Genomic DNA, 19,052 nt, shown 5'->3' with positions numbered 1-19,052 from the left:
TGGGTCTTCCGCATTGCAGGCAGATTCTTTACCACTGAGCCACCAGGGAAGCCCAACATGTCACACAGGTATGCACTGATGATACATGCTTTTAAAATGAAAAAGGAAACTTTCACAATTTTTATTAAGAATAAAACTTTTATATGTACTTAGTATGATTAATTCAGCCATTTTATTTATTTAATCTACAAGCCTGAGGTACAACCTTGGGTGCTAAGACAGAAAAACAAGAGCTAACGGGCCAGTGGTTAAGCCACACAGATCTGAGTCTGGGCCCTGGTTTCACCTTTTACCAGCTGTATGTGATTGGGAAAATCACTTTATCTTTCCATGCCTTTGTTTCTTCATCTGTAAAATGGGAGCATAGTATGTAACTCGTGGGATTCTCAGTGTACTAAAATACTGAGTACCAAATGCTTAGCACATTACCTGACAAACAGCTCTACTAAGTGTCTCCAAATTGATGATTTATGCCCTGTTGTTATTATTCTTTCCTCTCATTTCCTCTGGCCCCTTTCACCTATTCTGTACTATGCTAGGACCTAGGAGCATAAAGAAAATGAGACACATCTCTGTTCTCATGGAGCTCACAGTCTAGAAACGGAGAGATAACAGGTATTATAAACTGGGTGTCAACACATATATATGGGATCTAGAAAAATGGTACAGATGAATCCATTTTCAGGACAGGAAAAGAGATGCAGACATAGATAACAGACATGTAGACACAGTGGGGAAGGGGAGGGTGACACAAATTGAGAGAGTAGGATTGACATATATTTATGTCAATTATATATATTTTGTACAAATTTACAAAATTTTGTACAAAATTACAGAGCAATTATGCTTCAATTAAAAAAAATCAGGCTATTATAATGTATCATCATCAATACTACAACAGAGATGTGACTAAGATGCAACTGCCCAGCAAAATTAGAAAAAAGCCTCACAAAACCAAAAGTGAGCAGAGACACCAGGGTCATGAATAGAGCAACTGGTGGCGGAGAGATAATTAACTTAGTCCCTTGATGTATTCTTGATGTGAAATCTCTTGAACCATTCCAAAACCCCAGAAAAGGCTAAATAATTTATATAAATATAAAGGCTTGCAATAAAGTCTTCACATTAAAGTAGACCCAGCACAAGATGTCATCTAACTAAATTATGCAACTCCTAAGAGGCAAAGTGCCTTATGTAATTCCATCTCTGAAAGGCTCAAACTGTTACGTATAACCCAATTTTGTCTCAAAATATCCTTGTAGGACAGAGGAGAGACAATATCAATCAGATTTATTTTAGGAGCAGGTAATGGGCTTGGGGCTATATAATTCAGCTGTGCTTAGATTCCCAGGCAAGTCCTTCCCTTATAAAGCCATTCAATCCATTCATTTTCATTGATCTTTTTTCAGACAGTTTTGGGAACGTAAGTCTGTGAAGCTACAAAGGTTAAGATGTGGCCCTTGCTTTCACAGGTTTTACAATCTAGGAGGGATAAAGAGTTCTAAAGAAATGAGTATACAATAAGGAAACATATACTGATGTATGGTATTAATAATCACACAGAGTTTTGATAGTGATTAAAAGGAAAACCGGTAACTTCAGCAAAATGATAAGACACAACAAACAAAAATAATCTTTCAACTTGAAGCCCTCCGCTTAATCTGTCTTCTCAAGATTTTAATGTGGAATAGCTTAATTGAGCAAACTTCTGCCTATAGAATCTGTGCTAAGAACCAACTCTACTGAACTGAGGGGGACACAAGGCTGAGTTTACAATGGTGGCGTAGAGGCAGAATCAGACATGGCCATGGGTTAATAAAATGAGATGACCAACCTCCTATTTTACATGGATGGGAGAGTAATAGAACTGAGAGAAAATTGGGTCATTATTCTCACTCTGGAGCCTGTAACATTTTGCATTGTGACAGTGCCTGATACCTAGGACACAGGGGACATCATGTTGTAAAAACTCTTAGTAAAAGCTCTAACAAGCAATCTTCTTTGTATTCTTTTAGTTAAACCAAGACTCGAAAGGCACTACTACTACAAAAGGGATGGTGGCTCTTAGGATATGAAAGGTAACATGAGAAAAGGTAGATATACCAAATAGTCTGGTATTTCAGAAAAGAGAGAGGTCATTTCCTGTAGGATCAGGCATCATGGAGGAGATGGTCTTTAAGCTTGGCATTGAAGGACTGATTGGAAGCGTGATAGGGAAGCCTACTGTAAGCATCAGGCAAGAAAATATGGGGCAAGCTAGACATATGGAGCTCATATTCATAGAAAGCACTATTTACTTAAATATATACTGTTTTAGAAATGAAATCTATAATACTGTTCCAAAGTAACAAAGATGGAAATACCTAGAATTTAACTTAAATCTTATAAGACCAGATGGCTTCTACTTCCCTGCCCAAGTCTTATTAAAAAATCTAGGATTCTATCACAAGACATAATTTTAATAGCTTCCAAATAGAAACTACTCAAATGCCCACCAACAGTAGAATGGGTAAATAAATGGTATGAGAGCCACACAGGAGGGTACTATATAGCATTGAAATGAGTGATATACTGACTCTTATAAAAGAAATGCTGAGCCAGAGAACCCAGACGTAAGGGAGCATTCACTGGTAAAACCAATCTTGGCGGGTAGGGGGTAGTCCTGAGGGCACGAAAGCACAGGATAGTAACAGGAAGGGAGGACAGTGGGGCTGCTGGGCAGCTGACACTGTTTTCTTTCTTGATTCAGATGATGATCAATTCCTTCAGTTTGTGAAAATCTTCAAAGTATGTGTTCATGATATGCATATTTCTTTGTGAACAAGAGCACAAAAGTCTGAGAATCAAAAAGAGATTTCCTAGGAAGTGATTAGTTATTACTCACTGGCACCTTACTATGAACTGTATCAGTAGGAGGAAAAAAGGCAATTTTCCTTTTGGGAGTCAGTATCATGGTAGTTTCAAATTTGTATCTATTGTTAAGAGTTTAAAAAGATATAATTAGAAAGTTTTGGAAGTTTTTTTGAACTTCAACATGACAACAAGAAAAGCAGAAGTCCATTTTCCAAAACTAATTTTAGATTTTAATTGGCATTTGAAGATTAATCTCCTCCTGACTGCTATTTGCAGACAGTGTTTAATCTCTACACTGACATTTTTAATACTAATAGCTGACGGTAAATTAGTGTTCTAGGACATCTCTTCTCCAATGAGCACTCCTTGGAAGACTTGTTTCAAATTCCTAAGCTACTTATCCCACATAAGAGTTTGCTCTGATTCATTGGGGGCACTGGCCGACTAACAACAGGAATGAAGAGAAGACAGAAGCCACAAACGTGAGCTGTGAGTGGCACATACTTGAACACACAACTCATTCGCAATATATGGTAGCTTTCACCATGTGTCTTCACCATGCAAAGATATAAATCAAAACTTAAAGACCAAGCCACAGTACAACTTGAAAAACTTTGCTGAATGTAAGAGATGCAGTGTCAACTTGCACAGTGTAAATCAAGAGTCAGACTATCCAAAAGAACCAACTGATCTGAACCTAGAACATGTTTTACGCTGACAGCATTCGCATGGACACAGGCATAACCAAACCCAATGATGCCTCTGAAACGTCTGTCACAAAAATTTTGGCATGTGACCTGGAGACACTCAATCCATACTTCATTATTCAGGAATACTAATCTCCCAAAATGTCTTAGGTAAAGAATTCTTGGGTAATTAAATCCAATAGTGCTAAAATTCCTTGCAAAGAGATAACATCTATCTTGTATATGTGGCTCTCCTCTCTCTTTTGTTTGGCATGAAAGGATTTAAAGAAAAAAAAATCTTTATATTCATGTGCTAAATTTGTATAGAACAGTCTTTTAATCCATGACCTAAAAAGAAATATACTTCCATACATTTCTGCCTTGGTTGACAAACACAGCTGTGCTCTTATTAACGTTAAACAACTGATAAACAATTTTTAATTTTCCAGCATTTAACTTCTAAGTTTTAACAATAATAGACTAGAAGGAATCTACTAACAGCAAATTGAAGAGGTTTTATATTATGCCAAAGGATATGCCATCTACAAGGTGATTGTAGTTTTGTACACTGAACAAGCATAAAGCCATTCAATAAATGGTAGTTTAAAAATTATTTAAAGAATCAAAAGGAAAACAATAAAATTTCTTATAGAGATGAAAATAGCAGAGGTAAGACAACGGATGCTTCTGGAATGGGAAGATGACACCTTTAGATAAGTTTGAACTGTTTAGAATATACAACTGGTTGTAAAACAGTAACGACAGATAAACCAACATCTGCAGTATCTGCACATTAAAATACTATAAAGCTTTAAGTGGCAATAGAAGTTAAGTTGCCACCTGATCACAGAATTTTTTCAGTGGTCTTTAACTAGGGGTGATGGTCCAGTGTGGTGGGAGTTACAGGCTTTTCTGGCCAGAATTCCTGGGTTTGATACTCTGCCTTGTCACTTATTATATGTGAACAAGCCAAATCTCTCTCCTTCCTTGTCTGTCAAAGAAGTAAGTCCTCTCAAGGGGGGAGATGGAGACTGGAGATAGTGTGGGACACCCGTAGAGAGCCTGGCACACAGCAAGTACTCCTGATCTTTAAAGCCACCCTGCTGGATTATGGGCTAAATGTTCTACATGTACTCATTTAATACTTAGAACACCCATGAGGAATAAATATTGCTATTTTTTCCAAGTTTACACATGACATAACCAAGGTTCAAAGAGGTTGAGAAATGTGTCTGGGTCACATAACTAAAAAGAAGCAAAGCTAGGACTCAAATCAAGTCTGACTGAGATCAAAGACCTCGATCTCAATGTGCTTAGAAAACAGCCTAGTATCTGTTGCATATAGTAGGAAAATGACAAATTTATTTAATTTGCTCCTCTTTAGAATTAGGAAAACCAAGACATCAAAGAAGATGGATTTCTTCCATAAACACGTAACTAGCAGGATGCCATCTAACCCTTAGCATTAGAATATTGGAGAACTGATGATGAAATGCCAAAGTGTGCTGGTTAAACCACTAATGTCTTCTCATTGATTCATACTTCTGATAGTCTCAATTTTTGCCAAGACTTTCTAGCTATAACTTCTGAAACTTTTGAGAATTTGAAACTGCTCCTCTTTATCAAAGTAAATGGCATGTTGTTTGCACAACTACTCAGAAATGGAGACATAAACATATCCTAATAACTTCTGCAATTCGATATCATCACCTGGATCTTAACTGTAATTCCGTTTTAAATTATTTTAACACACATCTACTCGAGACCATTTTGCCCTGGTGAACAACTAAATTAGACACTAGATACAAAGAAAGTGAAATAAACAAACCACACTATATATCAGTCAGACTGAAAAATATTCAAAAAGAAGGCAGAGGGCTAGAAACGCGTTCCACCTGGGAAATTTCTATGTCTAATTCAAATACTTCTACTGGTGACACAAATGTTATTTAATCACCAAATTCTGTAGCTTCAGCAATATCCCCAGCAATACATTGACAGATAAGACTGAGATAATGACCTTTTTTTTTTCGGAGACAAGGAAAGAGTGCAGCTTCAACAAAACATCAAACATCAGACTCTTTTCCCAAAGACTATAAATTGGCAGGAATGTCCAATTTAATAAATGAAACTTTCTTCCCATGGATAACACTACGGTTTATGAAATGCTACTAGTCCTGCCCAAGTTCAGTTTGCTCTATCAATCATGAAGCTACGCATCTCCAATTCAGCTCTGGGAACATGGCAGGCACACTGAGGGTGGTCTCTGGGGGAGGACTGGAGAGATACCACAGCCCGCTTCTAAACAGTTTTCTCTCTTCAGTGTATCCTTGAAAAAATATCAACACATTACCTAGCAGAATTAATTTACTCATATGTTAACACTTGATTCAACTATAAGCAAAGGACAAAAAGCATATATAGTCATCATTTACTGAACAGTCTCAATAATTAGTTTTGAGAATTTGATTTGAATTTGACAGGTTCTAACTACTCAGAAATAGATATAAGAAAATACCCTGTTGGATTATGGGCTAAGTGTTCTACATGTACTATCTCACTTAATACTTACAAAAACCCTGTGGAATAAGTATTGTTATTTTTTCCAAATTTACACATGATATAACCAAGGTACAAAGAGGTTAAGAAATGTGTCCAAGGTCACACAACTAAAAAAAGCAAAGCTAGGACTCAAATCAAGTCTGGCTGATTTGAGGTGGGGCTCTGAACCATGGTGTCCCCTGCTCCTGATTTATCTGTTTTGAAGAATGAAAATGTGGGTAGATATGACATAGAGCCCTGATTGGGGAAGGTCTTAAAGGCTGCAAGGGGGAAGGCTCAAGGCAGCATGAGGTCAGTGGGTACCTACGGTGGAAACTGCTGCAGGAGGGAGAGTTACCCCTAAGAGAGTCTGCACAACTGGACCAGGATGATGTATGATATACAGAGTTACCTGCCCCCAAGACAGGTGTTTTGGAACACTGGAATACTGCTGTTGATGAAGCAAGTCAGGGGTCAGAAAGACATTTATGAATTCTTCAAACAATGTGGTATTGTTGGAAAGACAACTGCAAATGGCATACTTGAATGACAAATTCAAAGACAGACAGATGGTTTCAGTTTGAGCAAAGGGTACCTTAGAAAATGCAAATATTTATGTAATGGAATAATGCCTTTAGAACTTTAAAATAACTTACAAATTTATTTTCTTCTAAGTTTTTTGAGCATAAATTGCACTGAATAGCAAACTGTTATAACTTTAAAAATATATGATATTTTTAGATATAGATAGATATTCACTGCTCCAATACTGGGACTCAAGTTATCAGGGAGGCAATTAATCCTTTTTCATTATCCAAAAAATGACTTGAAAATTAAAAGAAAAATTTGCTCACATTATATCACAGCCTAAAATATCTTTTTAAAAAAGGGCCTTTCCATAATTCAGTTCTGATTTTCAAAAATGGAAATGTGAAAATTAAGCTCATTATATATGATTCATTTTACAATGTTTTCTCTATAAAAGTCAAGCATTTAAAAAAAAAAAACCTGAATTTGTGATTGGTAGCATATTTTGTCTTTCTTCTGAAATAATTCTTCAGTAAGCTCTAACATTTTCTGGAACCACAAAGATTGCTATACATGTCTTGTTTACTTGTTTTAAGATGCACACAATGACATCTGCAGGTTTAAAATGATTCATTCAAAATTATTTGAATGCAGTTATACATGTGGAAAAGTTTAATTACCAGCTATATATATGACTGCAATATTACCCAGAGGGCTGTATTTCTTTCTTAATTAAAAATATTTGAACTTAATAATAGAGAACTCTATTAAAATATGAATAACACATTGCCAGAAAGAAGTTTACCAAGCAGTTAGCAAATTAGTTTCAGTAAGTGTTCCTTTAGAATTACTAGTACTCTTCCGTATCAGGGGGATAGGAAGACAATTTCCCTGCACCTCCTTCTGTAAGAGCCTTTTACTGTTGCCATAAAGTTATTTCACGTCAGCACTTTCAGAGAGCACAGATTTTAGAGATGTCCATTTACAGTTCCTGATTGTGGTACCCTGATGACTAAGTTGATGACTCAGATACATCCAATCTGCTACAGCCCAGACTGGCACAACTATCATCTGACTGTTCAAGTCCCAAACTTAAGTTTCCTAGATTCTTAAGAATCCTAGATTCTGCTTCCTTTTTCTTACATCCTATCAGTGCTACACCCAGTTATTCCAGTAATCTGCTACTTCTCTTTATCTCCACTCTGAACTCCAAGAGTACTGCCTCAACTGCCCTCGCTGCTTCTATGTCTGCCCTACTTACATCTACTCTGGAGGAAGCCAAAGGAGACTGAATATAAATGTCACTGCCTTGCTTAAAAACCTTCAAAGACTTACCACTCACTGCGTTTGGAATGAGGGCCACTCTCCTCACCATGTGCTTCCTGACTTTATATGATCTGGGCTTGTTTACCTCTCTGCTCTCATCTTCTTCTAATTTCTGCCTGCCCATATGTCCCAGCTCCAGGAGCCTCTTTTATTCCTCAATGATGCTCATTTCAGGAGCTTTGAACCTACTAATCCTGATGCCTAAAACATTAGCCCCTGGTTCTTTGCATGGTTGCATTCATCTTAAACAATCTTAGTTAAAATGTCACCCATTCAGGCAGATACTAGGTAAAGTACTCACAATTCTGCCCAAACTACCACTCTGTCACCCTGTTTTTTCCTTCCCAAGTCTTTATCATAGTTTAGAATCATTTTATATACTTGTTTACTTGTTGTCTGTATCTTTCAACAGATATAAGCCTCCTGAGGAGAGAGGCCTCACCTTTCTTGGTCAGTGTATTATAGCAGTTAGAAGAACATTTGATCTGATAGGCTGTCAGCAGAACAGATGCTCTTACTTATTTAGAAGTAGAACTGGAATAAGTATATCCCATTCCCCAGAGGCTCTGTATTTTAGAAACCGAACTTAAGTGGTAGAAACCCCCACAGATGTTAGTACTGTACATATATGGACTACAATGCTAGCCAGCAAAGGTTAATTTCACACCTGCATTCACATTAATATTAAATGGATTTCTAGTTCCACAATAATTCTCAAAATGTTCTTGCATCAAGCACATTTCTTATGAATCATACCAACAGAATCTTTCTAGGCCTGTTTGAATACACCATGTCTGTGTTAGAATTCAATATTGGGGCCACTCTATTAAGTACTAAATCTTATATATATTGAAAGAAAAAAATGTTTTCACCCAAATTAAATCCATTTGTGGATGCAATTAAGAAGAAATAAAAAATATCCATTAATGTATAGCACATGGAACTATACTCAATATCCTGTGATAAACCATAATGAAAAAGAGAATGTATATATATATATAACTGAGTCACTTTCCTGTACAGCAGAGATAGGCATCTTGTAAACAAACTATGTTTAAATAATTAAAAAACCCTCTAGATTGGAGTGGAAATAGAACTATCTCTATTTGCGGTGACATGATCTCATACATAGAAAATCCTAAGGAATTCACAAAAACACTATTAGAACTAATAAATGTTCAGCAAGGTTGCAAGATCAATTGTATTTCTATACACTAGCAATGAACAAGTAAAAAAATGAAATTAAGAAAAAATTACATTCACAATTGCATCAAAAAGAATAAGAAAGGGATAAACTTAACAAGAGAAGTGCAAGACTTGTACACTGAAAACTATAAAACATTGCTGACAGAAATTAAACACACAAAGAAATGGAAAAACAGCCAATGGACTAAAATACTGAAGATTGAAAGACTGTAAAATTGAAATATTCCTCAAATTGACCTAAAGATTAAAGGCAGTTCCTACCAAAACCCCAGCTGCCTTTTTTGTAGAAACTGAGAAGCTGATCAGCAAACTCATATTAAAATGCAAGGAACCCAGCATGGCAAAAACAATCAAGATAAGAAAGAATGAAGTTCTTACTGATTTCAAAACTATACTACAAAACTACAGGAATTAAGACAGTGTAGCACTGCATAATGATAGACATACAATAAATAGAGCTGAGAGGTCAGAAATAAACTGTTACATGTATGGTCAACTGATTTTTAGAAAGGGTGTGAGACAATTCAATAGGGAAAGGATAGTCCTTCAACCAATGGAGCTGGCACAACTAACTGAATACAAACATGCAAAAAAAAAAAAAAAAAACCAAACAAACTGTAGGTGAGTATCTATTTCCCACTATATACAAAAATTAACTCAAAATGGATCAGAGAGTGAAGCGGAAACAGGAGTACATTTTTGCGACTTTGGATGAGGCAACGATTTCTTAGATGTAATTCCCAAAGCACAAGCAACAGAAGGAAAAAACAGATAAACTAGACTTTATAAAAATTAAAATCTTTTGACCTTCAAAAGACACCATCAAGAAATGAAAAGACAACCTACAGACTGGGGTTGTCTCAGCATATATCTGACAAAGAACTTGTATCCAAACTCTTACAACTGTATAATATAAAGACAAAAAATCCAATTAAAAAATAGGTAAAGGATTTGAATAGGTATTTCTCTAAAGGAGAAACACAAATGGCTAATAAGCACATGAAAAGATGCTCAATATGTTTAGTCATTAGAGAAATGCAAACCAAAGCTACAATTGAGACACCACTTCACACACATTAGTATGGCTTAAATAAAAAAGACAGACAATAAGAAGTGTTGATTATGATGTGAAGAAATTGCCCTATTGCTCATGGAATTGTAAAATGGTAGAGACACTTTGGAAAACAGTTTGGCAGTTAGTCACAATGTAAAGTTCCATATGACCTACCAATTCTAATCTTAGGTATATACCCAAGAGGACTGAAAACATATGTCCACACAAAAACTTTGACATGAATGTTCATATTGGCATCAATTCATAACAGCCAAAAAGTGGAAACAACCAACTGTCCATCAGCAGATGGACAAATAAACAGGGTATATCCATATAGTGATTTATCATTCCTGCATATAAAGGGGTGATGTGTTACAACATAGATGGGACCTTGAAAATAGTATGCTAAATTAAGGAAGTCAGACGTAAAACGTTGTATATTATATGATTATATTTAAGTGAAATGTCCAGAATAGGCAAATCCATAGTGACAAAAAATAGATTAGTGGTTGCCAGAAATTTGGGGGAAAGGAGGTATGAGGAGTGACTGTTAATGGGTATAGAGTTTCTTTTGGGGTGATGAAATGATCTAAAATTAGACAGTACTGATGGTTATACAATTCTGTAAGCATTGTAAGAAAAACGTTGACGTCTATATTGTGTGAATTAAATCTCAGTAAGGCAGTTATTTATTTATTTTTCTAAATCACTCTGTGGTTTTCCAGGATCTGAAGAAAAATCCCTTTGTAGAGTTAGTAAACACACGGCATTCTTGAGGAAATTAGTTTTCATAGATTTTTAGCAGCACACATCAAGCGGGGAGAATGTCAATTATTAGAATCCTCTTACTAGGACCATGAAGTTCTTTTTTAAAAAACAAGGGTTCTCTGGAAGAACCCTTCATTCCCATTGTAAATTCACTTCGGAATTGGATAGAATGCCTATGCCTTCAATAATTTTATGTCCTGTTAACCTGAGATTATCACACTCCCAAACATGAGTCACAGATTGTAACGATCATGTGGGCTGATAGAGAGTGAATTTTATTAGCTTGAATTTTGACACTGAGGTCAAACCTCTGTGCACAAAAGGGAAGTAGTTCCTTTGTGTCTTTATCCCCTCAAAAAAGATAAAGCTCCTTCTCTATTTCCAGTGAAGTGATTGCTCTGTCAAATGGAAGAGGAATGTCTCAGAGGGCTCTCGTGTGGAACACATACCTGTCAGGCTTGTGTTTGCAATCTGCACTGAGCAGCTCTAAGAAGGGTTTCCCAAGTGGTTTCTGAGAACTGTCTTATCCTAAAAGCTTCTTAAGATAATGGGTGAGGGAAAGTCTCCTGCTCTCTCTCCAAACTTTGGTCCCTTTCCTCCTTTCATTATTCCCTGATATCATCAGAGAGCGCTATCTTTCAGCCAGAATACTTTACTGAGTGGACAGGTATTTAAAGTTCATTTGGGCCGGAGGCTCCCAAGCTCAGCAACCATTTCTGATAAAAAACTTTATTCAATAAAGTAGGTATACATAAAAAAACATACTTTGACATAATTTAAGTCATATATGACAAACTCAGCTAACATCACACTCGACGGTGAAAAACTGAAAGCTACCCCTCTAAATTCAGGAAAAACACAAGATGCTCAAGGATGACCACTCTCACTACTCTCATTCAATGTAGTACTGGAAGGCCTAGCCAGAGTAATTAAGCAACAAAATGAAATACAAGGCATTCTAATTGGAAATAAAGGAGCAAAACTGTCACTATCTGCAGATGACATGCTTTTATATATTTGTTGCTGTTGCTCAGTTGCTATGTCTGACTCTTTCTGACCCCATGGACTACAGTAGATCAGGCTTTCCTGCCCTTCAGTATCTCCTGGACTTTGCTCAAATTCATGTCCATTAAGTCGATGATGCTATCTAACCATCTCATCCTCTGCCTCCCCCGGTCTCCTTTTGCCTTCGATCTTTCCCAGCACCACAGTCATTTCCATTGAATCAGCTCTTTGCATCAGGTGGCCAAATTATTGGAGTTTTAGCTTCAGTATCAGTCCTTCCAGTGAATATTCAGAGTTGATTTCTTGTAGGATATTGGTTTGATTTCCTTGATGTCCAAGAGACTCTCAAGAGTATTCTCCAGCACCACAGTTCGAAAGCATCAATTCTTTGGCACTAAGCCTTCTTTATGGTTTAACTCCTACATCTATATATGACTACCGGAAAAACCATAGCTTTGACTATATGGACCTTTGTTGGCAAAGTGATGTCTCTGATTTTTAATACACTGTCTAGGTTTGTTATAGCTTTTCTTCCAAGGAGCAGGAGTGTTTTAATTTCATGGCTGCAGTCATCATCCACAGTGATTTTGGAGCCCTTTTATACGCAGGAAGACCTTGAGACTTCACCAAAAGAACCCATTAGAAATAATAAAACAAATACAGTATAATTTCAGGGTAAAAAAATCAATGTACAAAAAGATCAATTGCATTTCTACATGCTAATAACAATGAGCTAGAAGAAAGAAATGTTAAGAAAACAATCCCATTCACAATCACAACAAAAAAGAAATAAATTTAAACAAGAAGGTGAAAGACCTCCAAACCATAAGACATTGTTCAAAGAAATTGAAGAAGACACAGATAAGTGGGAGGATATTCTGTGCTCACAAACTGGAAGAATTGACATTATTAAAATGTCGACATTATCATAAGTAATCTACAGATTCAATGCAATCACTATCAAAATCCAAAGAAATAAAGAAATATTAGTTGACAGTAATGATATATATATATATGTCTATCACCTTACTAAGTAATCCACTATAACATGCTTAGAACATAACTGAACCAAAGTTTTACACTGTAACACATACAGAATACTTAGGACATGGCAAATCAAAAAAAGCTTTACTGCTTAAAAAAGGAATATAAATGTCATTTTTTCTGTATAGCCTCATTTGTTCTCTAGTTTTTTAAGTGCAGCTATGGGGCAACTGAAGGGAGAAAAGTACTCATACGAAGGAAAAAAAATCAATCTGATGGACATGAATATAGTCACCAGGCTAGCCTAGGGATTTATTCAATGACCCTGCTTTACTGTTAACCTTCACTCATATCATTTATTATTTGGGGAACGGCTGTAAAGAGACCAGAAAGTGAACAGAATAATGATGTTTTTATGGCTCGTAATGTAGATTGTTATTGAAAATCTGTCAATTTTACTGGCAAGCCTTTGGCTCAAAAATAAGATCTTCATTTATAATTTGCAGGCAGTGATAACTCAAATTATGAGAACTAACTGGGAAATAAAAAATAACTATTATGATAATTATCTTTCTCATTAAAAACATGAGGCATTCTATTATCACTGGGATGTGCAAGATACTCTTTAACAGCTGCTGTTACTGAGCTAAAACACATCTAAATAGGAAAGAAAATACATTAGTGATCACCAAAATGATAAAAAATAGATACTGCTGAAAATGTGTGCAAAGTAGAACAGAATAGAACCCAGCAGGATGTACTGCCCACATATGTAAACCAGAATGAAACCACTTACAGATAACTCAGCAATTGGTTTCAACTTCTCCTCTGAAATTTCCTTTAGGAAGGTTTTGTTTATTGAAGCTGACACTTGATGGGTTGGTAGGTCCTTTGGTTTAATAACAAGATCTGGAATTTTCGGAGATGACTCATGTCTTCCAGGTGGAGAAAGGGATGGTTTAGGCACAAAACTCGTTTCAAAGTCTTTTATATCTATCTGCTTCGCCAAGGAATTCTGGTTTTCTGAAGTTCTTCCTTCTGCATACGCATTTTTTAGATATTCTTTACTTGCACACTTTGCAGCCTTCCCCAGCATGCTCTCTAAACTTAACTGAGTTAACCCTGGAGGACTAGTTGTTGGGCCTGGAGAACCCTGGACACTGTGGTTATCCTACACAGAAGAACAAAGGGAAATCACTTTGAGCTGAAACTTGTGGTGAATAAGTTACTGAATATAAGTTCTTAATAAGTTCATGTATTCTCTTAATAAAGTGAAAGGATACATACATATACTTACACACACATAATTTTATTCTATAATAATAAATAAAAAAACTAAAAACAGCAATGCAAACAGGTATAAATCATTTGCTATGATGCCCTGCTATGTTTGCCTCTGGTCTTGGTAAGGCATGTATTTTTACCACTAAGTAATAAGAGTACATTTAGGAAACAATAGCTCAAATATATACATTTCAAAGAAAGTATAAAAAAGAAGAGGATCCATACAAGATGAGAGAGAGTTGTGTCCGACTTGTGATCCCATGGACTACACAGTCCATGGAATTCTCCAAGCCAGAATACTGGAGTGGGTAGCCTTTCCCTTCTCCAGGGGATCTTCCTAACCCAGGGATCGAAGCCAGGTCTCCTGCATCGCAGGTGGATTCTTTACCAGCTGAGCCACAAGAGAAGCCCAAGAATACTGGAGTGGGTAGCCTATCCCTTCTCCAGTGGATCTTCCTGACCCAGGAATTGCACCATGGTCTCCTGAATTGCAGGTGGATTTTTTACCAACTGAGCTATCAGGGAAGTCCATAAGAAGGATACATAAGAAGTTACCTAAAATATCTAGGAATTGTATGCTTTAACTTCCTGATAAGCTAATTCCATGAGAAGAAAAAGAACAAGAACTTACAGAATGTACCTTATTTAAGTAGGGAAATGCTACTCTTTTAACACGCTGGCATATCAAAGTATTTCAGCCTTATATTGTTGTATGGAAATTTTACCGTTAAAGAACAATAGATAATAGAGCATGTTTTGTGAAATATTTTTCTTAAATGAAAATTTCAATTATAGAAAGTACTTTTCCACAAGACATGAACCTCACTAAATATAATCATTTGGAAAGTTTAAAGTAAAAGCTGGAAACATTTTACTAACGTATAGTTCTGAAATTAGCCCTAACAATTTTAATTTTTAAAATCTGAGAAAGGAGATACTACAAATGAAAACATCAATGGCCATGAAGGTAAATAACAAAAAAGAGAAATATGTGCTATTTCACTTGGTAGTTTCCTGCTATAAAACAATAAATATAAATAAAAAGTAAATGTGATAATCACTTATATTTGTCATAAGATTTTTCTAATTTGTCTTATCTATTTAAATGTGTAATAAGTAAACTTATAACAGAAAAAATAATAAAAGCAGAGTACAATTTAAAGACATTATCTGATGTCTGAGATTGTACTATCTTACATTTTGTTTTAGTAAGCTCTTCCAGTATCCTTTCATTTACAGCTGCATAGAACCAAATATTTGCTTTTGCCAAAGTTTGGCATTTTTAAACAAAATATTTGTATGACTGATAAAACTGGTCAGCTTCTTCTGAATGTTTGGCCATCATACACCTCAAGATACAGATCACTGTCTGAGGTGAAATTTCCGTTTCGGTAGAAGTTAAGTATCTGTAAAGGTGAGATAGAATTGCTTTAGGTTGGGCACTGGACAAGAGAAGAATTTATCGAATCTTTTAATTAGAAAGGATTCATCGGTCTGTGTGTCTGTCACTGTTCTGTCTCTCTTCCTTTCTTCCTCATCATAGGCTAGGTGCTGCTCTAGGCGCTGCAGATGGTGGGAATACAATGGCAGGCCAGAAGTTAAACCCTGCCATCCAGGATCTTTGCCTGAAAGGCAACAAAGGGTCACTGAGTAATTTGATGGGGCGGGGGGGGGGGGGGGAATGTCATGATGGCACAAAGCAGAAGGCATGGGGATGAGTTTGAGTTTGTGTGGATATTGTTTGTGGATATCAGAAGTGTCTGTAGAGATAGTAGCAAGGGAGGCAATTATGAGAGTATTAAATTGTAATGATTAGAAATGCTGAGGTGGCTGTGGTAATTCAATGGTGGTGACAATGGAGGCAGGACTGATTTGAGAGTTCTGTGGAAGCCAGAGTATGCTGTACTTGGTGCGTTTGGGAAGCTTTTACATGGAGTCTGCAATTTCTAATCCTGTCATTTATGATTCACCTTCTTGTGGAAAGCAGTTGGGATTATCAGACAACTGTGCTTTTAAGAAAGGTATACTTGGGTCTAAGAACCTCTCCTAAGAAACAGCTTGGTTATCTGTAGTAAAGAAAGAACAGCAGAGTGTCTAAGGTTCTTTTACAAACATTTCTTCTTGGTATTCATCCTGGGTCTTGTTTTCTTTGTCTATGTTGACTTGATCTTCTGATATATTTATTTCCTTATAAATGATGGAGGAGAAATTTATTGTTCAGAGTGCCAGATAGGGGAAAGAAAAGATGGTAATTGGGTGTCAATCCATGGGACTTACTTTATGTCCCAAGTGGAAAAATAAGAAGTGTAAGAATATCTCTGCCCTTGTGAAGTACCACATGGCTGAGCTGCAGGCACTGGGCGACTCTTTTTGCTGTACATTTACTGAGTAAGCTTGTCCTTCACCATATCCTGGGAACCCTGAGGATGTTTATATGATTGAAGAATTCTGCCTTCAGGCAGAAAACTGGAAAGAGTGCAAGAGACCTGAAAAATACCTCATGCTCTGAATTACTACAGAATGGAGTGGTGACTCTTATAATTTTTGTTTCACAGAGACAAAAAGAGAATAAAAGTTTAGCCAGTTTTCTAGAGAAAGGTAAACAGAACACAGAACAAACATCTTTCGAGCCTTAGTTTTAAGAAAGTGCTAGTGGAACTAGGATTGATTTTTAACAATTCAGTCTGGTTGTTAGACAGTGTTATATCTTTTCCAACTCTTTAAAAAAAATCCAGTCTAATTTCTTATAATTGTTATATACAATTGACAGTGGGATTTCTGTGACCAAAATACCCTTTACTTATTCATTTCCATCATGTTTTCACAATAAAAAATAAGGACATGTACTGTAGATTTAAAACAAATTATTGGCCAACAGATTCCCCTTAACAAAAACAGGCTGGTTATAGGGAAAGGTATAATTACAACTCTTTGGATCAGAATCTCTGGATCACTATGGGATTCCATTTTGTATATGACATAGGGGGAAACAGTGAGCTTTTACAATAACATTAGTTCAATAAATATTAAGCTCCTATTAGGTGTAAGGTATTTTCTAGAAATGATATATAAGATACACAGGTAAGAAGAACAAGGACAGTGCCCTCGAGAGGCATAAAGTCTAGTGGCAGAGGGGTAGATACCTACAAAAGTAATAATTTCATAAGATAGAAGGAAATATATTTCATTTAAAAGTTTCAGATGTACTATTATGAGGACTGGTCTTCCCTGGTGGCCCAGTGGTAAAAAATCTGCCTGCACTGTGGGAAACACGAGTTTGATCCCCCTGGGTCAGAAGATCCCTGGGAGAAGGCAACCCACTCCAGTACTCTTGCCTGAAAAATTGCATGGACAGAGGAGCCTGGTGACTACAATCCATGGGGTCACAAAGAGTTGGACATGACCAAAGTGACTTAGCACTCATGCAAGCAAATGCAAATAACTGTGCTCTTTAGTTGACAACCAAAGTATACACCTGTACCATCTCTATTGTCTGCTAGTGCTGTTGATCATCTAAAAGTTTTTGTCAGTTCACAAATTTCATTACTAAAACATTCAACAGAAGTATTTTTGTCTACCTGCAAGTCTATTTTTTTCCATCTGTAAGTAGGTCAGAGCACAGCCTTTTCTTCTTTATGCAAGTTTACTCAGATGTATTTCCTTTTGTATGGCATGGGCAGGAATTATATACACAGAACTATTCATGAGTATGTAAAGGGACAGTCTTCTCACATTTTCCCTAAGATACACCCTGATTTGGAAATGGGCCAAGAAATGGACAGATTTAGCTGTGTTCCTGATAATCATTCACTCTCTTCATAGTACTGAATTTTCACGATAATATGTTTCTATGCTATTTTAAATACATGGAAAAGACAAATAAGTGGAGAATCTGGACAGAGCACAAAAGGCTTGCCTATTTTGGCTGCCCTGGAACCAATAAATCTGATCTATCCCAATTTTGAAGGAGGAATTAGGATAAATGGGAAAGGTAAGACAATATACAAGACTAATACTTTAAGTTGGGTCAGCTTCTATTTTAGAGAGGAAATAGATGGAAAATAAAAAATAGTATTTCTAAAAAAAAAAAATAGTACTTCTTAGTAGTGGTGCACTGACAAAACCTTCCTCTTTTCTTCAGTAATGTTTCGACTTACTAAAATAGATGATCTAGGCATAAATGACTTTTATTACTTTCATATATGTAACATGTGGGCTCAACATGCTTTTGGATTAATCTGTACTAAATAACATATATATTTATTATATGCCTAAGAAGTTCACTATAATCTGATTTACTATGATCTGATTGAAAAATAACCACTTTCACTGATTTGGTTTGTCACTGAACTACTGAAAACCAGCATAGCAATTGAATAGACTTTGTCAGAGTAGTAAAGGATTTGGTATGCCATTTTCATATACCAATCATGTGTTCATCTGTTTTTCAGAAGAACAAATACAAAATCTTTTTGATTTAACTTATTTTTTTAAAAGTCCAAATCTCTTGAACTGTTTGTCTTCTGGGCTCAGAAACATTTGTTTGTTAGATATTCAATCAGGCCCCAGTGCCGGGAACATCAATAGAGTTTGTCTGATTAACTGTAGCACAGCATATGTATGCTGAAGATGAGAATGATTTCCCCAAGGGCCCAGCACTTCCTCTGCTGAACTACGTTTCTTGAAAGGACATGCAGATGGGCATTTGGACAATAATTTCTGGATGCACAAAACGAATTGCTCTTGCCGAGTTGTAATTTTAAAAAGATAATTTTAATGACTCTTGAGGGCCATCTATTTGGAGCAGATGGGACCCA

General features: G+C 36.2%; 1 protein-coding gene across 7 annotated transcripts in view; it reads right to left on the bottom strand.

The window, feature by feature from the left end:
- The window catches only part of CFAP20DC (CFAP20 domain containing), a 268,693-nt gene that overhangs the window by 78,468 nt on the left and 171,173 nt on the right, over positions 1 to 19,052 (bottom strand). For 4 of the 7 annotated variants that reach the window (XM_061396525.1, XM_061396524.1, XM_061396523.1 and 1 more), the window contains one exon: positions 13,748 to 14,122. The exons of 1 other annotated variant lie outside the window; for it this stretch is intronic. In XM_061396525.1, coding sequence (XP_061252509.1) covers positions 13,748 to 14,122 — 375 coding nt within the window. Of the gene's footprint in view, positions 1 to 11,584; positions 12,589 to 13,747; positions 14,123 to 15,455; positions 15,642 to 19,052 lie in introns of those variants that run through there. 2 more of the 7 variants (XM_061396526.1, XM_061396529.1) reach the window with 2 other exon arrangements.

This window comes from Bos javanicus, chromosome 22 (genome assembly GCF_032452875.1).
Source record: "Bos javanicus breed banteng chromosome 22, ARS-OSU_banteng_1.0, whole genome shotgun sequence".
Classification (NCBI taxonomy): Eukaryota; Metazoa; Chordata; class Mammalia; order Artiodactyla; family Bovidae; genus Bos; species Bos javanicus.
This window is presented reverse-complemented; position numbering and strand designations above follow the sequence as displayed.